The 23262-nt window shown below is 41.4% G+C and overlaps 1 protein-coding gene across 1 annotated transcript in view; it reads left to right on the plus strand.

The window, feature by feature from the left end:
- LOC115120934 (protocadherin-11 X-linked-like) overlaps nucleotides 1-23262 on the plus strand; it is a 324301-nt gene that overhangs the window by 205988 nt on the left and 95051 nt on the right. Inside the window, exon 6 of the mRNA XM_065019983.1 lies at nucleotides 9396-9594. Coding sequence (XP_064876055.1) covers nucleotides 9396-9594 — 199 coding nt within the window. The remainder of the gene's footprint in view (nucleotides 1-9395; nucleotides 9595-23262) is intronic.

Below are 23262 nucleotides of genomic sequence, written 5' to 3' on the forward strand. Positions count from 1 at the left end.
AAAAACCCTTGAATGAGTAGGCGTTCTAAAACTTTGACCGGTAGTGTATATCTACATGTATCTCTATCTATCTATATATCTATATACAGTGGGGCAAAAACGTATTTAGTCAGCCACCAATTGTGCAAGTTCTCCCACTTAAAAAGATGAGAGGCCTGTAATTTTCATCATAGGTACACTTCAACTATGACGGACAAAATGAGAAAAAAAATCCAGAAAATCACACTGTAGGATTTTTTATGAATTTATTTGCAAATTATGGTGGAAAATAAGTATTTGGTCACCTACAAACAAGCAAGATTTCTCGCTCTCACAGACCTGTAACTTCTTCTTTAAGAGGCTCCTCTGTCCTCCACTCGTTACCTGTATTAATGGCACCTGTTTGAACTTGTTATCAGTATAAAAGACGCCTGTCCACAACCTCAAACAGTCATACTCCAAACTCCACTATGGCCAAGACCAAAGAGCTGTCAAAGGACACCAGAAACAAAATTGTAGACCTGCACCAGGCTGGGTAGACTGAATCTGCAATAGGTAAGCAGCTTGGTTTGAAGAAATCAACTGCGGGAGCAATTATTAGGAAATGGAAAACATACACGACCACTGATAATCTCCCTCGATCTGGGGCTCCACGCAAGATCTCACCCCGTGGGGTCAAAATGATCACAAGGGAGCGGTGAGCAAAAATCCCAGAACCACACGGGGGGACCTAGTGAATGACCTGCAGAGAACTGGGACCAAAGTAACAAAGCCTACCATCAGTAACACACTACGCCGCCAGGGACTCAAATCCTGCAGTGCCAGACGTGTCCCCCTGCTTAAGCCAATACATGTCCAGGCCCGTCTGAAGTTTGCTAGAGAGCATTTGGATGATCCAGAAGAAGATTGTGAGAATGTCATATGGTCAGATGAAACCAAAATATAACTTTTTGGTAAAAACTCAACTTGTCGTGTTTGGAGGACAAAGAATGCTGAGTTGCATCCAAAGAACACCATACCTACCGGGAAGCATGGGGGTGGAAGAATCATGCTTTGGGGCTGTTTTTCTGCAAAGGGACCAGGACGACTGATCCGTGTAAAGGAAAGAATGAATGGGGCCATGTATCGTGAGATTTTGAGTGAAAACCTCCTTCCATCAGCAAGGGCATTGAAGATGAAACGTGGCTGGATCTTTCAAAATGACAATGATCCCAAACACACCGCCCGGGCAACGAAGGAGTGGCTTCGTAAGAAGCATTTCAAGGTCCTGGAGTGGCCTAGCCAGTCTCCAGATCTCAACCCCATAGAAAATCTTTGGAGGGAGTTGAAAGTCTGTGTTGCCCAGCAACAGCCCCAAAACATCACTGCTCTAGAGGAGATCTGCATGGAGGAATGGGCCAAAATACCAGCAACAGTGTGTGAAAACCTTGTGAAGACTTACAGAAAAAGTTTTACCTCTGTCATTGCCAACAAAGGGCATATAACAAACTATTGAGATAAACTTTTGATATTGACCAAATACTTATTTTCCACCATATTTTGCAAATAAATTCATTAAAAATCCTACAATGTGATTTTCTGGATTATTTTTCCTCATTTTGTCTGTCATAGTTGAAGTGTACCTATGATGAAAATAAATTACAGGCCTCTCTCTCATTTTTAAGTGGGAGAACTTGCACAATTGGTGGCTGACAAAATAATTTTTTGTATTGTATATCTATCTATCTATCTATCTATCTATCTATCTATCTATCTATCTATCTATCTATCTATCTATCTATAATAAATACATATATATATATATATATTAATTAAGTTGGAAAAATAGGATGATCGAGCAGCAGTAAGGGCTCTTCGATACTGCACGGTACTGTCTTTCCAAGTTAGTCCGAAGACTTCCACTTTGGTGTGGCGCCATTTCCGTTCCAATTTTCTGGAAGCTTGCTTCAGAGCTCGGGTATTTTCTGTATACCAGGGAGCTAGTTTCTTATGAGAAATGTTTTTAGAACTTCGTACATCAGCTGATATCTCAAAGTGCTGTACAGAAACCCAGCCTAAAACCCCAAAAAGCAAGCAATGCAGGTGTTGAAGCATGTTGGCTAGGAAAAACTCCCTAGAAAGGCCAAAACCTAGGAAGAAACCTAGAGGGGAACCAGGCTATGAGGGGTGGCCAGTCCTCTGCTGGCTGTGCCGGGTGGAGATTATAACAGAACATGGCAAAGATGTTCAAATGTTCATAAATGACCAGCATGGTCAAATAATAGGTCTGGGACAGGTAGCACGTCCGGTGAACAGGTCAAATCAAATCAAATCAAGGATTCCATAGCCGCAGGCAGAGCAGTTGAAACTGGAGCAGCAGCATGGCCAGGTGGACTGGGGACAGCAAGGAGTCATCATGCCAGGTAGTCCTGAATCATGATCCTAGGGCTCAGATCCTCCGAGAGATAGAAAGAAAGAGAGAATTAGAGAGAGCATACTTAAATTCACACAGGACACAGGATAAGACAGGAGAAGTACTCCAGATATAACAAACTGACCCTAGCCCCCCGACAGATAAACTACTGCAGCATAAATACTGGAGGCTGAGACAGGAGGGGTCAGGAGACACTGTGGCCCCATCCGATGATACCCCCGGACAGGGCCAAACAGGAAGGATATAACCCCACCCACTTTGCCAAAGCACAGCCCCCACACCACTAGAGGGATATCTTCAACCACCAACTTACCATCCTGAGACAATAGCCCGCAAAGATCTCCGCCACAGCACAACCCAAGGGGGGGGGCGCCAACCCAGACAGCAAGATCACATCAGTGACTCAACCCACTCAAGTGACGCACCCCTCCTAGGGACGGCATGAAAGAGCACCAGTAAGCCAGTGACTCAGCCCCTGAAATAGGGTTAGAGGCAGAGAATCCCAGTGGAAAGAGGGGAACCGGACAGGCAGAGACAGCAAGGGCGGTTCGTTGCTCCAGAGCCTTTCCGTTCACCTACACACTCCTGGGCCAGACAACACTCAATCAAAAGACCCACTGAAAAGATGAGTCTTCAGTAAAGACTTAAAGGTCGAGACCGAGTTTGCGTCTCTCACATAGGTAGGCAGACCATTCCATAAAAATTGAGCTCTATAGGAGAAATCCCTGCCTCCGGCTGTTTGCTTAGAAATTCTAGGGACAATTAGGAGGCCTGCGTCTTGTGACCATAGCGTATGTGTAGGTATGTACGGCAGGACCAAATCAGAGAGATAGGTAGGAGCAAGCCCCTGTAATGCTTTGTAGGTTAGCAGTAAAACATTGAAATCAGCCCTTGCCTTGACAGGAAACCAGTGTAGGGAGGCTAGCACTGGAGTAATATGATCACATTTTTTGGTTCTAGTCAGGATTCTAGCAGCCGTATTTAGCACTAACTGAAGTTTATTTCGTGCTTTATCCGGGGAGCCGGAAAGTAGAGCACTGCAGTAGTCTAACCTAGAAGTAACAAAAGCATGTATACATTTTTCTGCATCATTTTTGGACAGAAAGTTTCAGATTTTTGCAATGTTACGTAGATGGAAAAAAGCTGTCCTTGAAACAGTCTTGATATGTTCGTCAAAAGAGAGATCGGGGTCCAGAGTAACGCCGAGATCCTTCACAGTTTTATTTGAGACGACTGTACAACCACTAAGATTAATTGTCACAACAGAAGATCTCTTTGTTTGCATCCACTTCCTTATGTCTGAAACACAGGCTTCTAGCGAGGGCAATTTTGGGGCTTCACCATGTTTCATTGAAATGTCCAGCTGTGTGTCATCCGCATAGCAGTGAAAGTTAACATTATGTTTTCGAATGACATCCCCAAGAGGTAAAATATATAGTGAAAACAATAGTGGTCCTAAAACGGAACCTTGAGGAACACCGACATTTACAGTTGATTTGTCAGAGGACAAGCCATTCACAGAGACAAACTGATATCTTTCCGACAGATAAGATCTAAACCAGGCCAGAACTTGTCCGTGTAGACCAATTTAGGTTTCCAATCTCTCCAAAAGCAGCATTAAGTTCTAGGAGCACGAGGACAGATGCAGAGCCTCGGTCTGATGCCATTAAAAGGTCATTTACCACCTTCACAAGTGCAGTCTCAGTGCTATGATTTGGTCTAAAACCAGACTGAAGCATTTCGTATACATTGTTTGTCTTCAGGAAGGCAGTGAGTTGCTGCGCAACAACCTTTTCTAAAAAATTTGAGAGGATTGGAAGATTTGATATAGGCCGATAGTTTTTTTAATATTTTCTGGGTCAAGGTTTTGGCTTTTTCAAGAGGGTCTTTATTACTGCAACTTTTAGTGAGTTTGGTACACATCCGGTGGATAGAGAGCCGTGTATTATGTTCAACATCGGAGGGCCAAGCACAGGAAGCAGCTCTTTCAGTAGTTTAATTGGAATAGGGTCCAGTATGCAACTTGAAGGTTTAAAGGCCATGATTATTTTCATCATTGTGTCAAGAGATTTAGTACTTAAACACTTGAGTGTCTCTCTGATCCTAGGTCCTGGCAGCGTTGTGCAGACTCAGGACAAATGAGCTTTGAATGAATACACAGATTTAAAGAGGAGTCCGTAATTTGCTTTCTAATAATCATGATCTTTTCCTCAAAGAAGTTTATGAATTCATTACTGCTGAAGTGAAAGCCATCCTCACTTGGGGAATGCTGCTTTTCAGTTAGCTTTGCGACAGTATCAAAAATAAATTTTGGATTGTTCTTATTTTCCTCAATTAAGTTGGAGAAATAGGATGATCGAGCAGCAGTAAGGGCTCTTCGATACTGCACGGTACTGTCTTTCCAAGTTAGTCCGAAGACTTCCACTTTGGTGTGGCGCCATTTCCGTTCCAATTTTCTGGAAGCTTGCTTCAGAGCTCGGGTATTTTCTGTATACCAGGGAGCTAGTTTCTTATGAGAAATGTTTTTAGTTTTTAGGAGTGCAACTTCCTCTAGGGTATTGCACAAGGTTAAATTCCAGGCAGAGGGAGTCTGGAAGGGCATCAAGGAATCTTTGTGTTGTCTGTGAATTTATAGCATGACTTTTGATGCTCCTTGGTTGGGGTCTAAACAGATTATTTGTTGCAATTGCAAACGTAATAAAATGGTGGTCCGATAGTCCAGGATTATGAGGATTAACATTAAGATCCACAACACTTATTCCATGTGACAAAACTAGGTCCAGAGTATGACTGTGACAGTGAGTAGGTCCAGCGACGTGTTGGACAAAACCCACTGAGTCGATGACGGCTCCGAAAGCCTTTTTGAATGGGTACTACATGATTCCGTATGTGTTATTTCATAGTTTTGATGTCTTCACTATTATTATACAATATCGAAAATAGTACAAATAAAGAGAAACCCTTGAATGAGTAGGTATGTCCAAACTTTTGACTGGTACTGTATCTGTTTTCACAGACAGCTAGGCGATGAAAAATCACAACAGATTTGTCCAGGTCTAGGCGATGAATCCAGGATGATCACAGCAAATCTGCTCTGATCCACTCGTGAGGCCAGTTTATCATTCAAAGGGATAAGGGGATTGGAAGGCAGACCGATGTTAATCATGCAACATGGTCTCCCCCTCTCTCTCTCTCTCTCTCTCTCTCTCTCTCTTCTATATTTATGATATTGTGGATGTAGAAGTGTATAGGCGGGAGAAGGTAGCTAGGTAACTCATTGAGCTGTATCTTCTCCCTGGATGAAGTGATGTATAGTATATCCTACTCTACCGTATCTCCTCTCCTCCGCATGAAAATACAAGGGATTCCTAATCCTTCGCCCCACCGTGAAGCCAGGTCCATCTGCACATTGTCTGGTTTGCTACCAAGAGAGTGGCTTTAGTTTGGATAGGGCTGGCTTGTTATAGAACTTGGCTTCTTTCCTCTGTTTAAAAAAATAAATACAATTATCTCTCTATGCACATAGTTTTCAAGGCACTGTTTTATCTGGCGGACTCTGTTTGGTCTTTATATCTCTTACACCAGCTTGTGTTTGTTTTATGGATTTCTGGCACGTTCTTTAGAGTGAGTAGTAAAGCTTTAACAATACGTACACCATGACTGTTGTTGTCGTGTCAATCTTTTATCTCAACACAACAAAGAAATGACCAACCATTTAAAAAAAAAAGCACTCTGTTATAAGAAGAAATATGCGCTTATTTTCAGCCTCTGTGCAGATTGAAAACTAGATTGATTTATCTTTTTACACCTTTGCAGAAATTCCATTTGTATAAACATCTGACAGAGATATGAAAACTCCACGCTATGATTATGTCCTAATTATCATGGACAGCTGTTTGTTTGAATCAATTCTGGCTGTCATTGTCTGAGCAGAAAGACTCAAATAAATTAGAAACATGTGGAGAGGAAGTGAGCAGCTGCATTCCAAACGACACCCTATTCCCTAAGGGCCTTGGTCAGGAGCAGTGCACTATGTAGGGAATAGGTTTCCATTTGGGATGCAGATGGCTTCTCATGGAGCTGCCAAAGCTCTGTAAATATGATCCTCTACTTTCCGTTCATGAAGACTTGACATTGATGTTGTGGAGTATTCGACAGCTTGACATTGCTGTGGTGGAGTAGCCAACAGCTTGACATTGCTGTGGTGCTTCTACACCTGCATTTCTTGCTGTTTGGGGTTTTGGGTCTGGGTTTCTGTACAGCACTTTAAGATACCAGCTGATGTAAGAAGGGCTTTATAATTTTTTTTTTTTGAGTAGTCAACAGCTTGACATTGCTGTGGTGGAGTAGTCAACAGCTTGACATTGCTGTGGTGGAGTAGTCAACAGCTTGACATTGCTGTGGTGGAGTAGTCAACAGCTTGACATTGCTGTGGTGGAGTAGTCAACAGCTTGACTAAATGTGAGAAAAGCAGGATGTTCCAAGGCTGATATCATTTAATTGCTTTCATTGTGGAATAAACTGGGCGGCCATGTTATCTTTGATGGAAGGACTAGCTAAACAGTCCCTTCTCTTATTGATCCTATCAAACCTGTACCTAACCTTAAGGCCAATTGAATAGTTTTGGCTTCAGTTTTTGGAAGAAAAGGTCATCGACTGACAGGCTTGACAACTAATTTACTTGAGACAATTAGCACAATAAAAACAGATCTTAGAGGTGTTTAAGGGACTGTGAAGAATAAAGGAGAATTCTCTCCACACACCAGTGGTAGTCGTGGAAACGTGTCTTTTCAACACGCACGAACACACACACATACCTACACGTACACCCTCTTCAATGAAGGAAATACATGTACATTTATGTATTATTGCTCGTAATGACATCATAAAGCAGAAAATCTCCTAAGTTTTTTGTTTCAGCGTTTTAATTGTAAGGATTTAGTTTAGTCAACCCTCTGATAGTCCTAAATGAGCTGGTAGGGTGTTTGCGGATCTCTTTATTTGGCAGGGCTGAGGCCTCGTTTGAGCCAAGATTTTTTCTTTTTCTCCCTCCAACCCATTCTTTTCCTCTCCCTTATTCTGTCTGCCTAATCAAAGAACAATAAGGTCTTTATCGGTATACCACAGTGGTGGAGGAAAAGTGCTTTTTTCCAAAGAGGCACAGACGACTCCCCGTGAGGATAAAGGACCATGTGTTAAGGATGTTTTTAATTCAGAACTCCCATATTGCTTTAGCCGCTCTAGAGATGGAGAAATGTAGATTATTGGGGTGAGGCTATGATATTGTTTCATGAAACATTTGTTCTAATCAGTCTGAATAACAGGTTGAATACAAACTGAAACACAATAACAAAACATATGGCAATATAATCAAGTTTTCAGTGTTTTATTTTCCTCATAAGATGCAATTTGAGACTGAGAATCGTGTTATGAAATGAAATCATATTCACAGTGAAATTGCCCTTTTTCTCCAAACTGTCCAATGTAACCAAAAAATCTCCTCACCATTTAGAAAATTGCATGTAATAATACTTTAGTCTTTTCACTGTTAATTGTCTTCAATGTTAAAGGTCTATTTTTTTTTTTTTTTTTTGACTTGGCAAAGAATGACCTACTGAAACAACATCTAATTTCAATTCATTCAGTTTTGAAATATGATTATAGTCAAAGGTGTAGAATGTACTGGAGATGAAAAAAAGAGAAGATAATTGATGTTCACGGATTGCCCCTGTGTTTGTGGTTCACAATCTAACTCATCTATGTTCTCTTTCCTTGAAGAACGGCTAGCATTTGTGGATATTGACCTCCCTATTGGGTGTTTCCTTTTGTAGTGCTACCATCGTGCTCCTGAAAAAGGTCACTCCATGAACTTCTGTAACTCTCCAGAGAAATCAAAAGAGCTACTCCCTTTGAGAGGAGAAGAGCTCTACAGAACTGGTACAATCCTCAGACAGACCTTTTCTAATCAAAGTCAGTTCATCCACACCTCCTTCCCTTTATCTAAATTGGGCTGGTGGGAAAAGTAGGACACGGTGCAGCCTCGTCAAAAGGGTCAATCTATTATAATCATTTTATGGGCAGTAACTGTCAATTAAAACTCATACACTATAAGTAGTCAACGTGCATTTTTGAATAGTATGTCATTAGCCTTGACTGCCATATCTCAGAAGAGCGCTGATTTTAGATTCTAAGACCAGTGTATCAATTAGACTGCCGTGACGTAATACCATATTCCTCGGAGAAGACGTGACAATGATGGGGACTTGTCTTGTTAGACATGCAAGAACAATCCCATAATACGCAACCAATTAGTCTGAGATTTCCCCCCAAATGTCGTCTCCAAGGTGATTGAATTAGCTCTCTCTGCAGCTGAACGCACCAACAACGTCCACCACACTAAAAACGTGTAAATCAACATATTGTTCTGTGGTGTTTTCAGACCCAGCATCATGTGACGTTAAATTAATGTTGTGTTTCAAGCATTGTGTAATAAAGTATTACAGTTAAGTTCTGTTTTGGTGTTGTGTTTTTTTTAGACCAACTGTCAGTGATAAATTAAATGAACGTTGTGTTTTGGTTTCCATCAGACCCAGCGTCGTGTAACGTTAAATGAACGTTGTGTTTTGGTTTCCATCAGACCCAGCGTTGTGTGACGTTAAATGAACATTGTGTTTTGGTGTGTTTTCATCAGACCCAGCGTCGTATAACGTTAAATGAACGTTGTGTTTTGGTTTCCATCAGACCCAGCGTTGTGTAACGTTAAATGAACGTTGTGTTTTGGTGTGTTTCCATCAGACCCAGCGTCGTATAACGTTAAATGAACGTTGTGTTTTGGTTTCCATCAGACCCAGCGTTGTGTAACGTTAAATGAATGTTGTGTTTTGGTGTGTTTCCATCAGACCCAGCGTCGTGTGACGTTAAATGAACATTGTGTTTTGGTTTCCATCAGACCCAGCGTTGTGTGACGTTAAATGAACGTTGTGTTTCGGTGTGTTTCCATCAGACCCAGCGTCGTGTGACGTTCCACCTCCCGGATGGTTCTCAGGAGAGCTGTAGCGACAGTGGTCTAGGGGACCACGAGCCCAGCAGCACTGCCAGCACCACTCAGCCTCTCCCCCTCGGCTTCCCCCAGGAAGAGTACTATCAACAGACCTCGCCCAACAGCCGCACCGAGGGAGACGGAAACTCTGACCCTGAGTCCAGTAAGTGGCTACTGTCCAAGGACTTAATTTCTTTCTTTTAGTTATTTTACCAGGTTTTCCCATTGAGTTAAAAAGTACCTTTGAAAACCTGGGAAAGAGCTTCTCTCTGTAATAAACTGGCCATGCTAATTCATCACATGGGTTATCTTACAGGAAGAGGGAGCGAGTTTCTCTCTGTAATAAACTGGCCATGCTAATTCATCACTTGGTTTATGTTTTATAGGAAGAGCACACTCGTTTATATTTATGGTATATTTATGGTTTACAAAACATTATGGTATATTTATGGTATACAAAACTTTATGGTACATTTTCCCTAATGTCCATTAAACAAGCTTGTCCCATTGAGATCAAAATACCTATTTTTCAAGAAAGACCTGGTCCTTGGCCAACAGCAGCTTAGTCTGGCCAATAAACGAGCCATGCTAGTCAATCACGTTTTATCTTCTGTAAGGGGTTAACAATAGGAGGAGCACTCTATCAAGTTTCATGTTTTAATGTCACATGCACAAGTACAGTGAAATCCGCATCATATAATAATATAATATGCAGTATTAAATAATGTAGATGTTAATCCAGGCCCTGCAGTGCCTATGCCCACTCGCATACCCCAGGCACTCTCATTTGTTGACTTCTGTAACCAAAAAAGCTTTGGTTTCATGCATGTTAACATTAGAAGCCTCCTCCCTAAGTGTGTTCTATTCACTGCTCTAGCACACTCTGCCAACCTGGATGTCCTAGCCATGTCTGAATCCTGGTTTAGGAAGGCCACCAAAAACCCTGAAATTTCCATCCCTAACTATAACATTTTCCGACAAGATAGAACTGCCAAAGGGGGCAGAGTTGCAATCTACTGCAGAGATAGCCTGCAGAGTTCTGTCTTACTATCCAGGTCTGTGCCCAAACAATGAGCTTCTACTTTAAAAAATCCTCCTTTCCAGAAACAAGTCTCTCACCGTTGCCGCTTGCTATAGACCACCCTCTGCCCCCAGCTGTGCCCTGGACAACATATGTGAATTGATTGCCGCACATCTATCTTCAGAGCTCGTGCTGTTAGGTGACCTAAACTGGAACATGCTTAACACCCCGGCCATCCTACAATCTAAGCTTGATGCCCTTAATCTCACACAAATGATCAATGAACCTACCAGGTACAACCCAGAATCCATAAACACAGGCACCCTCATAGATATCATCCTAACCAACCTGCCCTCCAAATACACCTCTGTTGTCTTTAACCAGGATCTCAGCGATCACTGCCTCATTGCTTGCGTCCGTAATGGGTATGCGGTCAAACAACCACCCCTCATCACTGTCAAATGCTCCCTAAAACACTTCAGCGACCAGGCCTTTCTAAATCGACCTGGCCCGGGGATCCTGGAAGGATATTGACCTCATTCCGTCAGTAGAAGATGCCTGGTTATTCTTTAAAAGTGCTTTCCTCACAATCTTAAAAAAGCATGCCCCATTCAAAAAAAATGAACCGGGAACAGATATAGCCCGTGGTTCACTCCAGACCTGACTGCCCTTGACCAGCACAAAAACATCCTGTGGCATACTGCATTAGCGTCAAATAGCCCCCACAATATGCAACTTTTCAGGGAAGTTAGGAACCAATATACACAGGCAGAAAGCAAAGGCTAGCTTTTTCAAACAGAAATTTGCATCCTGCAGCATAAACTCCAAAACGTTCTGGGACACTGTAAAGTCCATGGAGAATAAGAACACCTCCTCCCAGCTGCCCACTGCTCTGAGGCTAGGAAACACTGTTACCACCGATAAATCCACAATTATTGAGAATTTCAATAAACATTTTTCTACGGCTGGCCATGCTTTCCACCTGGCCACCCCTAACTTGGTCAACAGCCCTGCACCCCCAACAGAAACTTGCCCAAGCCTTCCCATTTCTCCTTCACCCAAATCCAGATAGCTAATGTTCTGAAAGAGCTGCCAAATCTGGACCCCTACAAGTCAGCAGGGCTAGACAATCTGGACCCTCTCTTTCTAAAATAATCTGCCGAAATTGTTGCAACTCCTATTACTAGCCTGTTCAACACTCTTTTGTATCATCTGAGATCCCCAAAGATTGGAATGCTGCCGCGGTCATCCCCCTCTTCAAAGGGGGAGACACTATAGACCCAAACTGCTACAGACCTATATCTATCCTACCCTGCCTTTCTAAGGTCTTCGAAAGACAAGTTAACAAACAGATCACTGACCATTTCAAATCCCACCGTACCTTCTCCGCTATGCAATCTGGTTTCCGAGCTGGTCATTGGTGCACCTCAGCCACGCTCAAGGTCCTAAACAAAATCATAACCGCCATCGATAAGAGACAATACTGTGCAGCTGTATTCATTGACCTGGCCAAGGTTTTCGACTCTGTCAATCACCACATTCTTATCGGCAGACTCAACAGCATTGGTTTCTTAAATGACTGCCTCGCCTGCTTCACCAACTACTTCTCAGACAGAGTTCAGCATGTCAAATCGGAGGGCCTGTTGTCCAGACCTCTGGTAGTCTCTATGGGGGTGCCACAGGGTTCAATTCTCGGGCCAACTTTTCTCTGTATACATCAATGATGTCGCTCTTGCTGCTGGTGATTCTCTGATCCACCTCTAAGCAGACGACACCATTCTGTATATATCTGGCCGTTCTTTGGACACTGTGTCTTAACTAACCTCCAGACAAGCTACAATGCCATACAACTCTCCTTCCGTGGCCTCCAAGTGCGCTTAAATGCAAGTAAAACTAAATGCATGCCCTTCAACCGATCGCTGCCCACACCTGCCTGCCTGTCCAGCATCACTACTCTGGACGGTTCTGACTTAGAATATGTGGACAACTACAAATACCTAGGTGTCTGGTTAGACTGTAAACTCTCCTTCCAGACTCATATTAAGAATCTCTAATACAAAATTAAATCTAGAATCGGTTTCCTATTTCACAGCAAAGCATCCTTCACTCATGCTACCAAACATACCCTCGTAAAACTAACTATCCTGCCGATCCTTGACTTCAGCGATGTCATTTACAAAATAGCCTCCAACACTCTACTCAGCAAATTGGATGCAGTCTATCACAGTGCCATCCGTTTTGTCACCAAAGTCCCTTATACTACCCAGCACTGCTCTCGTTGGCTGGCTCTCGCCTCATATTCATCTCCAAACCCACTGGCTCCAGGTCATCTACAAGTCTATGCTAGTTAAAGCTCACTGGTCAGCATAGCAGCACCCACTCGTAGCACGCGCTCCAGCAGGTATATCTCACTGGTCACCCGCAAAGCAAATTCCTCCTTTGGCCGCCTTCCTTCCAGTTCTCTGCTGCCAATGACTGGAGTGAATTGCAAAAATCACTGAAGCTGGAGACTCATATCTCCCTCACTAGCTTTAAGCACCAGCTGTCAGAGCATCTCACAGATCACTGCACCTGTACATAGCCCATCCAACTACCTCATCCCCATACTGTTATTTATTTTGCTCCTTTGCACCCCAGTATCTCTACTTGGACATTCATCTTCTGCACATCTATCACTCCAGTGTTTAATTGCTAAATTGTAATTGTTTCGCCACTATGGCCTATTTATTGCCTTACCTTCTTTACCGTACCTCCTTTGCACACACCATATATAGATTTTTTTAAATTATTGACTGTATATTTGTTTCTTCCATGTGTAACTCTGTGTTGTTGTTTGTGTCGCACTGCTTTGCTTTATCCTGGCCAGGTCGTAGTTGTAAATGAGAACTTATTCTCAACTAGCCTACCTGGTTAAATAAAGGTGAAATAAAATAAATAAAAAATAATATAAAAAAACAGAATATAGAAGTCTCTCATGGTAATAAACAGATAGGTAGATGATTTCTTTTCCCCCATCCTTTTCCCCCCATCCTTTTCCCCTCCATCCTTTTCCCCTCCATCCTTTTCCCCCCATCCTTATCCCCTCCATCCTTTTCCCCTCCATCCTTATCCCCTCCATCCTCCATCCTTTTCCCCCATCCTTTCCCTCCATCCCCATCATCCATCCTTTTCCCCTCCATCCTTATCCCCTCCATCATCCTTTTTCCCCTCCATCCTTTCCCCCATCCATCCTTTTCCCCTCCATCATTATCCCCTCCATCCTTTCCCCAGCTCCATCCTTATCCCATAGTGATGTAAATCTCCATCCTTTTCCCCTCCATCCTTTTCCCCTCCATCATTATCGCCTCCATCCTTTTCCCCTCCATCCTTTTCCCCACCATCCTTTTCCCCTCCATCCCTTTCCCCTCCATCCTTTTCCCCTCCATCCTTTTCCCCCATCCTTTTCCCCTCCATCCTTTTCCCCTCCATCCTTTTCCCCTCCATCCTTTTCCCCATCCTCTGCTCCTACTCAGCTGCATTCTATTAAATCATACCCATGACGATAACGGTGATTCATAGTGATGTAAATCATATCCATGACGATAACGGTGATTCATAGTGATGTAAATCATACCCATGACGATAACGGTGATTCATAGTGATGTAAATCATATCCATGACGATAACGGTGATTCATAGTGATGTAAATCATACCCATGATGATAGCGGTGATTCATAGTGATGTAAATCATACCCATGATGATAGCGGTGATTCATAGTGATGTAAATCATATCCATGATGATAAAGGTGATTCATAGTGATGTAAATCATATCCATGACGATAGCGGTGATTCATAGTGATGTAAATCATATCCATGACGATAGCGTGATGATTCATAGTGATGTAAATCATATTCCAAATGACGATAGCGGTGATTCATAGTGATGTAAATCATATCCATGACGATAGCGGTGATTCATAGTGATGTAAATCATATCCATGACGATAGCGGTGATTCATAGTGATGTAAATCATATCCATGATGTAAATCATATCCATGACGATAAAGGTGATTCATAGGTGATTCATAGTGATGTAAATCATATCCATGACGATAGCGGTGATTCATAGTGATGTAAATCATATCCATGACGTGATAAATCATATCCATGACGATAGCGTGATTCATAGTGATGTAAATCATATCCATGACGATTCATAGTGATGTAAATCATATCCATGGTGATTCATAGTGATGTAAATCATATCCATTCATAGACATATCCATGACGATAGCGGTGATTCATAGTGATGTAAATCATATCCATGACGATAGCGGTGATTCATAGTGATGTAAATCATATCCATGATTCATAGTGATGTAAATCATATCCATGACGATAGCGGTGATTCATAGTGATGTAAATCATATCCATGACGATAGCGGTGATTCATAGTGATGTAAATCATATCCATGATTCGTGATGTAAATCATAGACGATAGTGATTCATAGTGATGTAAATCATATCCATGACGATAACGGTGATTCATAGTGATGTAAATCATATCCATGACGATAGCGGTGATTCATAGTGATGTAAATCATATCCATGACGATAGCGGTGATTCATAGTGATGTAAATCATATCCATGATGATAAAGGTGATTCATAGTGATGTAAATCATATCCATGACGATAGCGGTGATTCATAGTGATGTAAATCATATCCATGACGATAGCGGTGATTCATAGTGATGTAAATCATATCCATGACGATAGCGGTGATTCATAGTGATGTAAATCATATCCATGACGATAGCGGTGATTCATAGTGATGTAAATCATATCCATGACGATAGCGGTGATTCATAGTGATGTAAATCATATCCATGACGATAGCGGTGATTCATAGTGATGTAAATCATATCCATGACGATAGCGGTGATTCATAGTGATGTAAATCATATCCATGACGATAGCGGTGATTCATAGTGATGTAAATCATATCCATGACGATAGCGGTGATTCATAGTGATGATAATTTATATTTTGATGTACTGTAATTGCTGGTCACCTTCTGATTAATATTCAATGATGTAAACATTGTATGGTTCATAAAATTGCCTTATCAAACAGTGTCTCTAATACATGGTAGATTCCCTTAGAACACAATATGTTGCACATTATATGGAGATTGGAGAATTTAATTTTACATTTCAACATGTACGTATATTTAAGCAATAAGCCCCAAGGGGATGTGGTATATGGCCAATATACCACAGCTAAGGACTGTTATTACGCACAACGCAGAGTGCAGAGTGCCTGGATACAGCCCTTATTTTACCAGGTCAGCTGACTGAGAACACATCCTCATTTACAGCAACTACCTGGGGAATAGTTAGAAGAGAGAGGTAGGGGGATGAATGAGCCAATTGGAAGCTGGGGATGATTAGGTGGCCATGATGGTATGAGGATCAGATTGGGGATTTATCCAGGACACCAGGGTTAACACCCCTACTCTTACGATAAGTGCCGTGGGATATTTATTGACGACAGAGAGCCAGGACACCCGTTTAATGTTGAATCTGAAAGATGGCACCCTACACATGGCAATTTCCCTATGTCACTTCCCTGGGGTATTGTAATTTTTACTTATTTTTTTAGACCAGAGGAAAAAGTGCCTTTTACAGGCCTTCCAACACCACTCCAGGATCTGTTCTCCCATCCAGGGACCAACCAAGACCAACCCTGCTTAGCTTCAGAAGCAAGCCAGCGGAGTGATGCAGGGTAGTATGCTGCTGGCTCACAGCCCTTAGCCGTGGTATATTGGCAATACACCACAAACACCCCATGTGCCTTATTGCTCTTACAAACTGGTTACCAACGTAATTAAAGCAGTAAAAAAAAAAAATTTAAAAACGTTTTGTCATCCCCGTTATACACGGTCTGTTATACCATGGCTTTCAGCCAATCAGAATTCAGAGTTCCTGATATACCATGGCTTACAGCCAATCAGCATTCAGAGCTCGAACCACCCAGATTATAATGATATATAATCCCTGCATTGATGTCATGTGGTGTTGGAGTCCAAGCGCTGCAACGAACCAAACATTAACAGAGGACTATGTGACCAGTCATTTGACAACAATGTAATATTAGCTGATGTATAGCAGAGTAAGACTAGTTCATGATATAGAAACGCAGCTAATGTATTTTCAAGGAGCAAAATGCAGGTTTGAACCATCAGACACATCTCTACCACACAAATCAAAAAGACCTGGAGACTGGTTGTCATGTATGCTTTGCCAAGAACATGGAAAGCTAATCTCCTCCCCCAAAATGTTCACAGATAAAACGTGACACTTTAGTACCCGGTTCTAAAGGAGAGAATGAAGAGACAGATTCTCTCTCTCTCGCTCTCTCTCTCTCTCACTCTGTTGACAGACTCAGAGATGAGTGCATTGGTGGCGCAGGGGGCCCCTAGATGGATTAGATATGGTTTTATCAATGGGCAGCAGGCTGCCATGGCAGGGGCAATCTCTTATCTCGCCGTCTCAATTTGTAAAGGGCAAGAACAAGGGAAAGAGGGAAAGGGAAAAGAGATGGAGGAAAGAGGGGTGTAGTTATAGGAGTAAAACAGGCAAAACATGGGAAAAGAAAGAGAGAGGTGGAGAATCAAAACCTAGCTTCTAAGCCTTTGTATTCCAAAAAGGTGCTTGGTATGAGCAAGGTCTTGAATGCCAACGATGGGCTGAGTAACTCTCTGGGAACAGGCTGGGGATGTGGCCTTCTTATGACAATGAATTTCTCAACTCCTCTTTAAAACTGCATCTTTATTAGACCACCCCGCTCTTGAAATAAAGTTCATATGACATTTATGTTTCTGTTATTTATGAGCTAGGAGGCCATTCATTTTATGGCCCCTTTTGCTTTCCTTCCCCAGGCTTATTTTATCAGACTGTCAGCAATCTTATGTTGTCGTCTCCGCCAACACAACGCGCTGAGGTTTTTCATATCTCCTCCTCCTCCCATCCTGACAAACAGATTGTAGGCACAAATGAATGTCATTAGCACGTCAGTTATTAGCTCCACCCTCCAAACCACCTAACAGCTGGCATTTACAAATGTACACATCCAAAACAATTAACATAAAGTTAAATATTACCTGTCCCTTTTGGTTAGGACACAACGCTTTGTAGTTAACTTCAAATGCAGACAGAGGTGCATAACGATGTGTATTAGATCTATCACCATTGAAATGGACGAGGTAACCATTGATTTGTGCGTTTCTCATAGCTGTGAAGTTGGTGGGTTACCATTGCCAAGGTAGTTCATAGTGTGCCAATTATCAATAACAAATGTACTGCCTGCCAAAAACAATTTTGGAAAGGAAAATGGCTGCCTAGTTAGCCTCATGTCAATCTGTTTTTGTTCTGGTTCTATTCTACTCTCCAGTATCTGAACAGGCAGACTGTAGACTGATTCTATTCTACGGTATCTGAACAGGCAGACTGTAGACTGATTCTATTCTACTGTCCAGTATCTGAACAGGCAGACTGTAGACTGATTCTATTCTACTGTCCAGTATCTGAACAGGCAGACTGTAGACTGATTCTATTCTACTGTCCGGTATCTGAACAGGCAGACTGTAGACTGATTCTATTCTACTGTCCAGGTTCTGAACAGGCAGACTGTAGACTGATTCTATTCTACTGTCCGTTATCTGAACAGGCAGACTGTAGACTGATTCTATTCTACTGTCCAGTATCTGAACAGGCAGACTGTAGACTGATTCTATTCTACTGTCCAGTATCTGAACAGGCAGACTGTAGACTGATTCTATTCTACTGTCCGGTATCTGAACAGGCAGACAGTAGACTGATTCTATTCTACTGTCCAGTATCTGAACAGGCAAACTGTAGACTGATTATATTCTACTGTCCAGGTTCTGAACAGGCAGACTGTAGACTGATTCTATTCTACGGTATCTGAACAGGCAGACTGTAGACTGATTCTATTCTACTGTCCGTTATCTGAACAGGCAGACTGTAGACTGGTTCTATTCTACGGTATCTGAACAGGCAGACTGTAGACTGATTCTATTCTACGGTATCTGAACAGGCAGACTGTAGACTGATTCTATTCTACTGTCCAGTATCTGAACAGGCAGACAGTAGACTGATTCTATACTACTCTCCAGCATCTGAACAGGCAGACTGTAGACTGATTCTATACTACTCTCCAGCATCTGAACAGGCAGATTGTAGACTGATTCTATTCTACTGTCCAGGCAGACTGTAGACTGATTCTATTCTACTGTCCAGGTTCTGAACAGGCAGACAGTAGACTGATTCTATTCTACTGTCCAGGTTCTGAACAGGCAGACTGTAGACTGATTCTATACTACTGTCCGTTATCTGAACAGGCAGACAGTAGACTGATTCTATTCTACTGTCCAGGTTCTGAACAGGCAAACTGTAGACTGATTCTATTCTACTGTCCAGGTTCTGAACAGGCAAACTGTAGACTGATTCTATTCTACTGTCCAGGTTCTGAACAGGCAAACTGTAGACTGATTCTATTCTACTGTCCAGGTTCTGAACAGGCAAACTGTAGACTGATTCTATTCTACTGTCCAGGTTCTGAACAGGCAAACTGTAGACTGATTCTATTCTACTGTCCAGGTTCTGAACAGGCAGACTGTAGACTGATTCTATACTACTGTCCAGGTTCTGAACAGGCAGATTGTAGACTGATTCTATTCTACTGTCCAGGTTCTGAACAGGCAGACTGTAGACTGATTCTATTCTACTGTCCAGGTTCTGAACAGGCAGACTGTAGACTGATTCTATACTACTCGCCAGCATCTGAAAAGGCAGATTGTAGACTGATTCTATTCTACTGTCCAGGTTCTGAACAGGCAGACTGTAGACTGATTCTATTCTACTGTCCAGGTTCTGAACAGGCAGACTGTAGACTGATTCTATTCTACTCTCCAGCATCTGAAAAGGCAGATTGCAATGTCATTCGTGCCTAAAACATGATCTTCATAATCATTTGACTCCGTTTTTTGTTTTTCTCCAAATAATTAAAAATAATTAGATGTGTACATTGATAGAGGAGTTTTTCATTTGTGTATCGTCACTGTTAACGGCCGTTCCAGACATCCTATATTTGATGTGATAATAGTTATTGGTATTTCCCTCAGGGAGATGGCCCATTATTAAAATCAATAAAGTTTTCGAGCTTGCATGAAAATCACCAAAACAAAACCAATCAAATCTGGTGTGTGTTTTAGGGATAGTTATTATGCTATTAGGTGGGATCTCTGGGTAATAACAGACTGGCATGACGTGGTTGTAAGCTCTCAGACAAAGTTAAGATGCTGAAAAGTCTGCGTTGTCGATAAATCTCTCAAACCAAATCCTTCAACAATTTTCAAACAATACACAATTTATACTCTAGACAATTTATAATGTCACAAATTCTAGGCCTATATTATTACGAGTCCAAGGATTTAAAAGCACTAGCTTTCATACCAGCTAAAAGCATTCGTAGATGTGTATTAGTCAATGAGAGAAAGAAAAAAAATACAAAAAACGCTATATCTTAATCTGTGGCATATGGCTTTCAAATGACCAGCTTATACCTTGTCTTTCTAAGATCTAAAGCTGCTATTAAAATAAGCCAATCCTTTTTATACACTGTAAGTATACATGAGATTACAGATGTAGGAGTACTTGTTTTACAGTAAGAGTTTTTGATGTATACTTTCCCCCTAAGTGCTTTCTGGGTAATTATGAGCATTATCATTTTTTTTTGGGGGTTATTATTTATTCCAAACTTGGATAAAAATGTGTTGACCTTTCCAGTCTTCGTTGTAATGTTAGGACGCAGGTCTTCCGTCTGGTTTTATATCTTCCTGAGTGCTTTAATCTGATTAAAGGCTTTCATAGCTAACACAGCCTCCCACAGTTAACTTTTTTCTTTTTTTAAACTAGGCAAGTCAGTTAAGAACAAATACTTATTTTCAATTACGACCTAGGAACTGTGGGTTAACTGCCTTGTTCAGGGGCAGAACGACAGATTTGTACCTTGTCAGCTCAGGGATTTGAACTTGCAACCTTTTAGTTACTAGTCCAACGCTCTAACCACTAGGCTACCCTGCCGCCCACAATGAACTTTTTACCATTCTGAATTTGATGAGTATTTTATAAAAGCATACTGCAATGCTGTTTCAACTATTTCCACATCCTCCTTCTATGTGTGGTGCTCTCTGTCTGTTTTAGCTCAGAGAATTGCTATATGCCAGTAGTTGGGAAAGATTCAGACAACGTTTTTAGGAAACATTGCAGCCAGTCATATCTTAGGAGAAGAGGAAGCTACTCTAATGTACACTGAAATTATTAATATAATATGAATCCAATCTGGGTTTCAGTTTCAGAGAGCACTCATTATGTAACGCAATTAGAAGTAATGAATGTGGTTGTTAATTACATTAATTTGTTGCAAATCTCCATTCCCAGTTGAATTGTTCTAAGGAAACATTGTGCCACTGACCAATGACTTATCACTTGCAATGTGATCGTATCCATTCAGCCCAATGGAGTTGTGCATAATTAGCAGTTCAATGCCATTAGCATCCAGGGGAAACCTGAACAGCCATACTCTAGTTCAGATGTTTCATCCAGCATAATATTCAGCTCCATTATGCAGTTAGCTAGCCACAGCTTAATAATGACATGTATCTATTTAGTATTTTTCCGTTAGCTAACCACAGTTTAGTAATTATATGCATCTATATGGTATATTTAAATTAGCTAACCACAGTTTAGTAATTATATGGATTTATTTAATATATTTATACCTATGTTGTTGTACTTTATTGTTGATTGTGGGGCTATGTACAGTTGAAGTTGGAAGTTTACATACGCTAAGGTTGGAAATATTAAAACTAGTTTTTTTCAACCACTCCACAAATGTCTTGCTAACAAATTATAGTTTCGGCAAGTCGGTTAGGACATCTACTTTGTGCATGACACAAGTCATTTTTCCAACAGTTGTTCACTGTACCACAATTCCAAAAAGTGGGTCAGAAGTTTACATACACTAAGTTGACTGTGCCTTTAAAAAGGTTGAAAAATTCCACACAAATGATGTCATGGCTTTAGAAGCTTCTGATAGGCCGAATTACATAATTTCATTCAATTGGAGGTGTACCTGTGAATGTATTTTAAGGCCTTCAAACTCAGTGCCCCCTTGCTTGACATGGTGGGAAAATCAAAGGAAATCAGCCAAGACCTCAGGAAAAAAATTGTAGACCTCCACAAGTCTGGTTCATCCTTGGGAGCAATTTCCAAACGCCTGAAGGTACCACGTTCATCTGTACAAACAACAGTACACAGGTATAAACACCATGGGACCACGCAGCCGTCATACCGCTCAGGAAGGAGACCCATTCTGTCTCCTAGAGATGAATGTACTTCGGTGCGAAAAGTGCAAATCAATCCCAGAACAACAGCAAAGGGCCCTGTGAAGATGCTGGAGGAAACAGGTACAACATTTTCTAAAGTATCAAAAGTATCTATATCCAAGTAAAATGAGTCCTATATCGAATACGGCAGAACAGAAAAAGTATGTGCGAGCAAGGAGGTCTACAAACCTGACTCAGTTACACCAGCTCTGTCAGGAGGAATGGGCCAAAATTCACCCAACTTATTGTGGGAAGCTTGTGGAAGGCTACTCAAAACGTTTGACCCAAGTTAAACAGTTTAAAGGCTATGCTTACAAATTCTAATTGAGTGTATGTAAACTTCTGACCCACTGGGAATGTGATGAAAGACGTGATAGCTGACGTGATACTCTCTAATATTATTCTGACATTTCACATTCTTATAAAATAAAGTGGTGATCGTAACAGGGAATTTTTATTAGGATTAAATGTCAAGAACTGAGTTTAAATGTATTTGGCTAAGGTGTATGTAAACTTCAGACTTCAACCTTATTTTCAGTTCTCAGAAATAACACTACGTTAGCAAGTTGTATACTATATATGGCACCTTATTTACTGTAGCTACCTCATTAATTTCCTGTGTTATCTATCTCTATCATTGATCTAGATACTTCATATTAATTTCCTGTGTTTATCCATCTCTATCATTGATCTAGATACTTCATATTAATTTCCTGTGTTATCTATCTCTTTCATTGATCTAGATACTTCATATTAATTTCCTGTGTTATCTATCTCTATCATTGATCTAGATACTTCATATTAATTTCCTGTGTTATCCATCTCTATCATTATTAGGTTTTGATTGGTGTCTGTATTTCAGCACTATGAAGGTGCCTCTCTAACCTGCTCTGTTAGAATGCTTACACCAGACTGCTTTTGCTATTTTCTTATGGTTAATAAATACTTAACATAATAAAAAGCTCTCGGTACCGCAGGCTCCCAGAACTTTTTACATCATCTGCGCCAGTGGGCCAGCAACAGAGCTAAACGAAACAACAGTCAGCATTAACCTACATACTGTACATTACGGCCATCCTTAAAAGATGATTTCAGACGGTTTTGTTATCTTTTTCTGACTGGTTTAAGGTCTCAGCATCAGTCTTGGGGGGGGATTTAAATGGACTCGTCTATATCCATCCTATCCAGTGGGATTTTACAGAAGTGTCTGAGTCTCTCAGAGGTGATGTGGACAGAAACCTGTGTTTCATCTGGTTCAAATGCCACATGAGCGGTTTGATTGAGAGACAAGCTATTGATCCGGTGGAGTCAACTCAAATCACTGGAATGTCCTTCTCTAGAAGAGCCTGCTAAA

This window comes from Oncorhynchus nerka, linkage group LG6, assembly GCF_034236695.1.
Source record: "Oncorhynchus nerka isolate Pitt River linkage group LG6, Oner_Uvic_2.0, whole genome shotgun sequence".
Lineage (NCBI taxonomy): Eukaryota > Metazoa > Chordata > Actinopteri > Salmoniformes > Salmonidae > Oncorhynchus > Oncorhynchus nerka.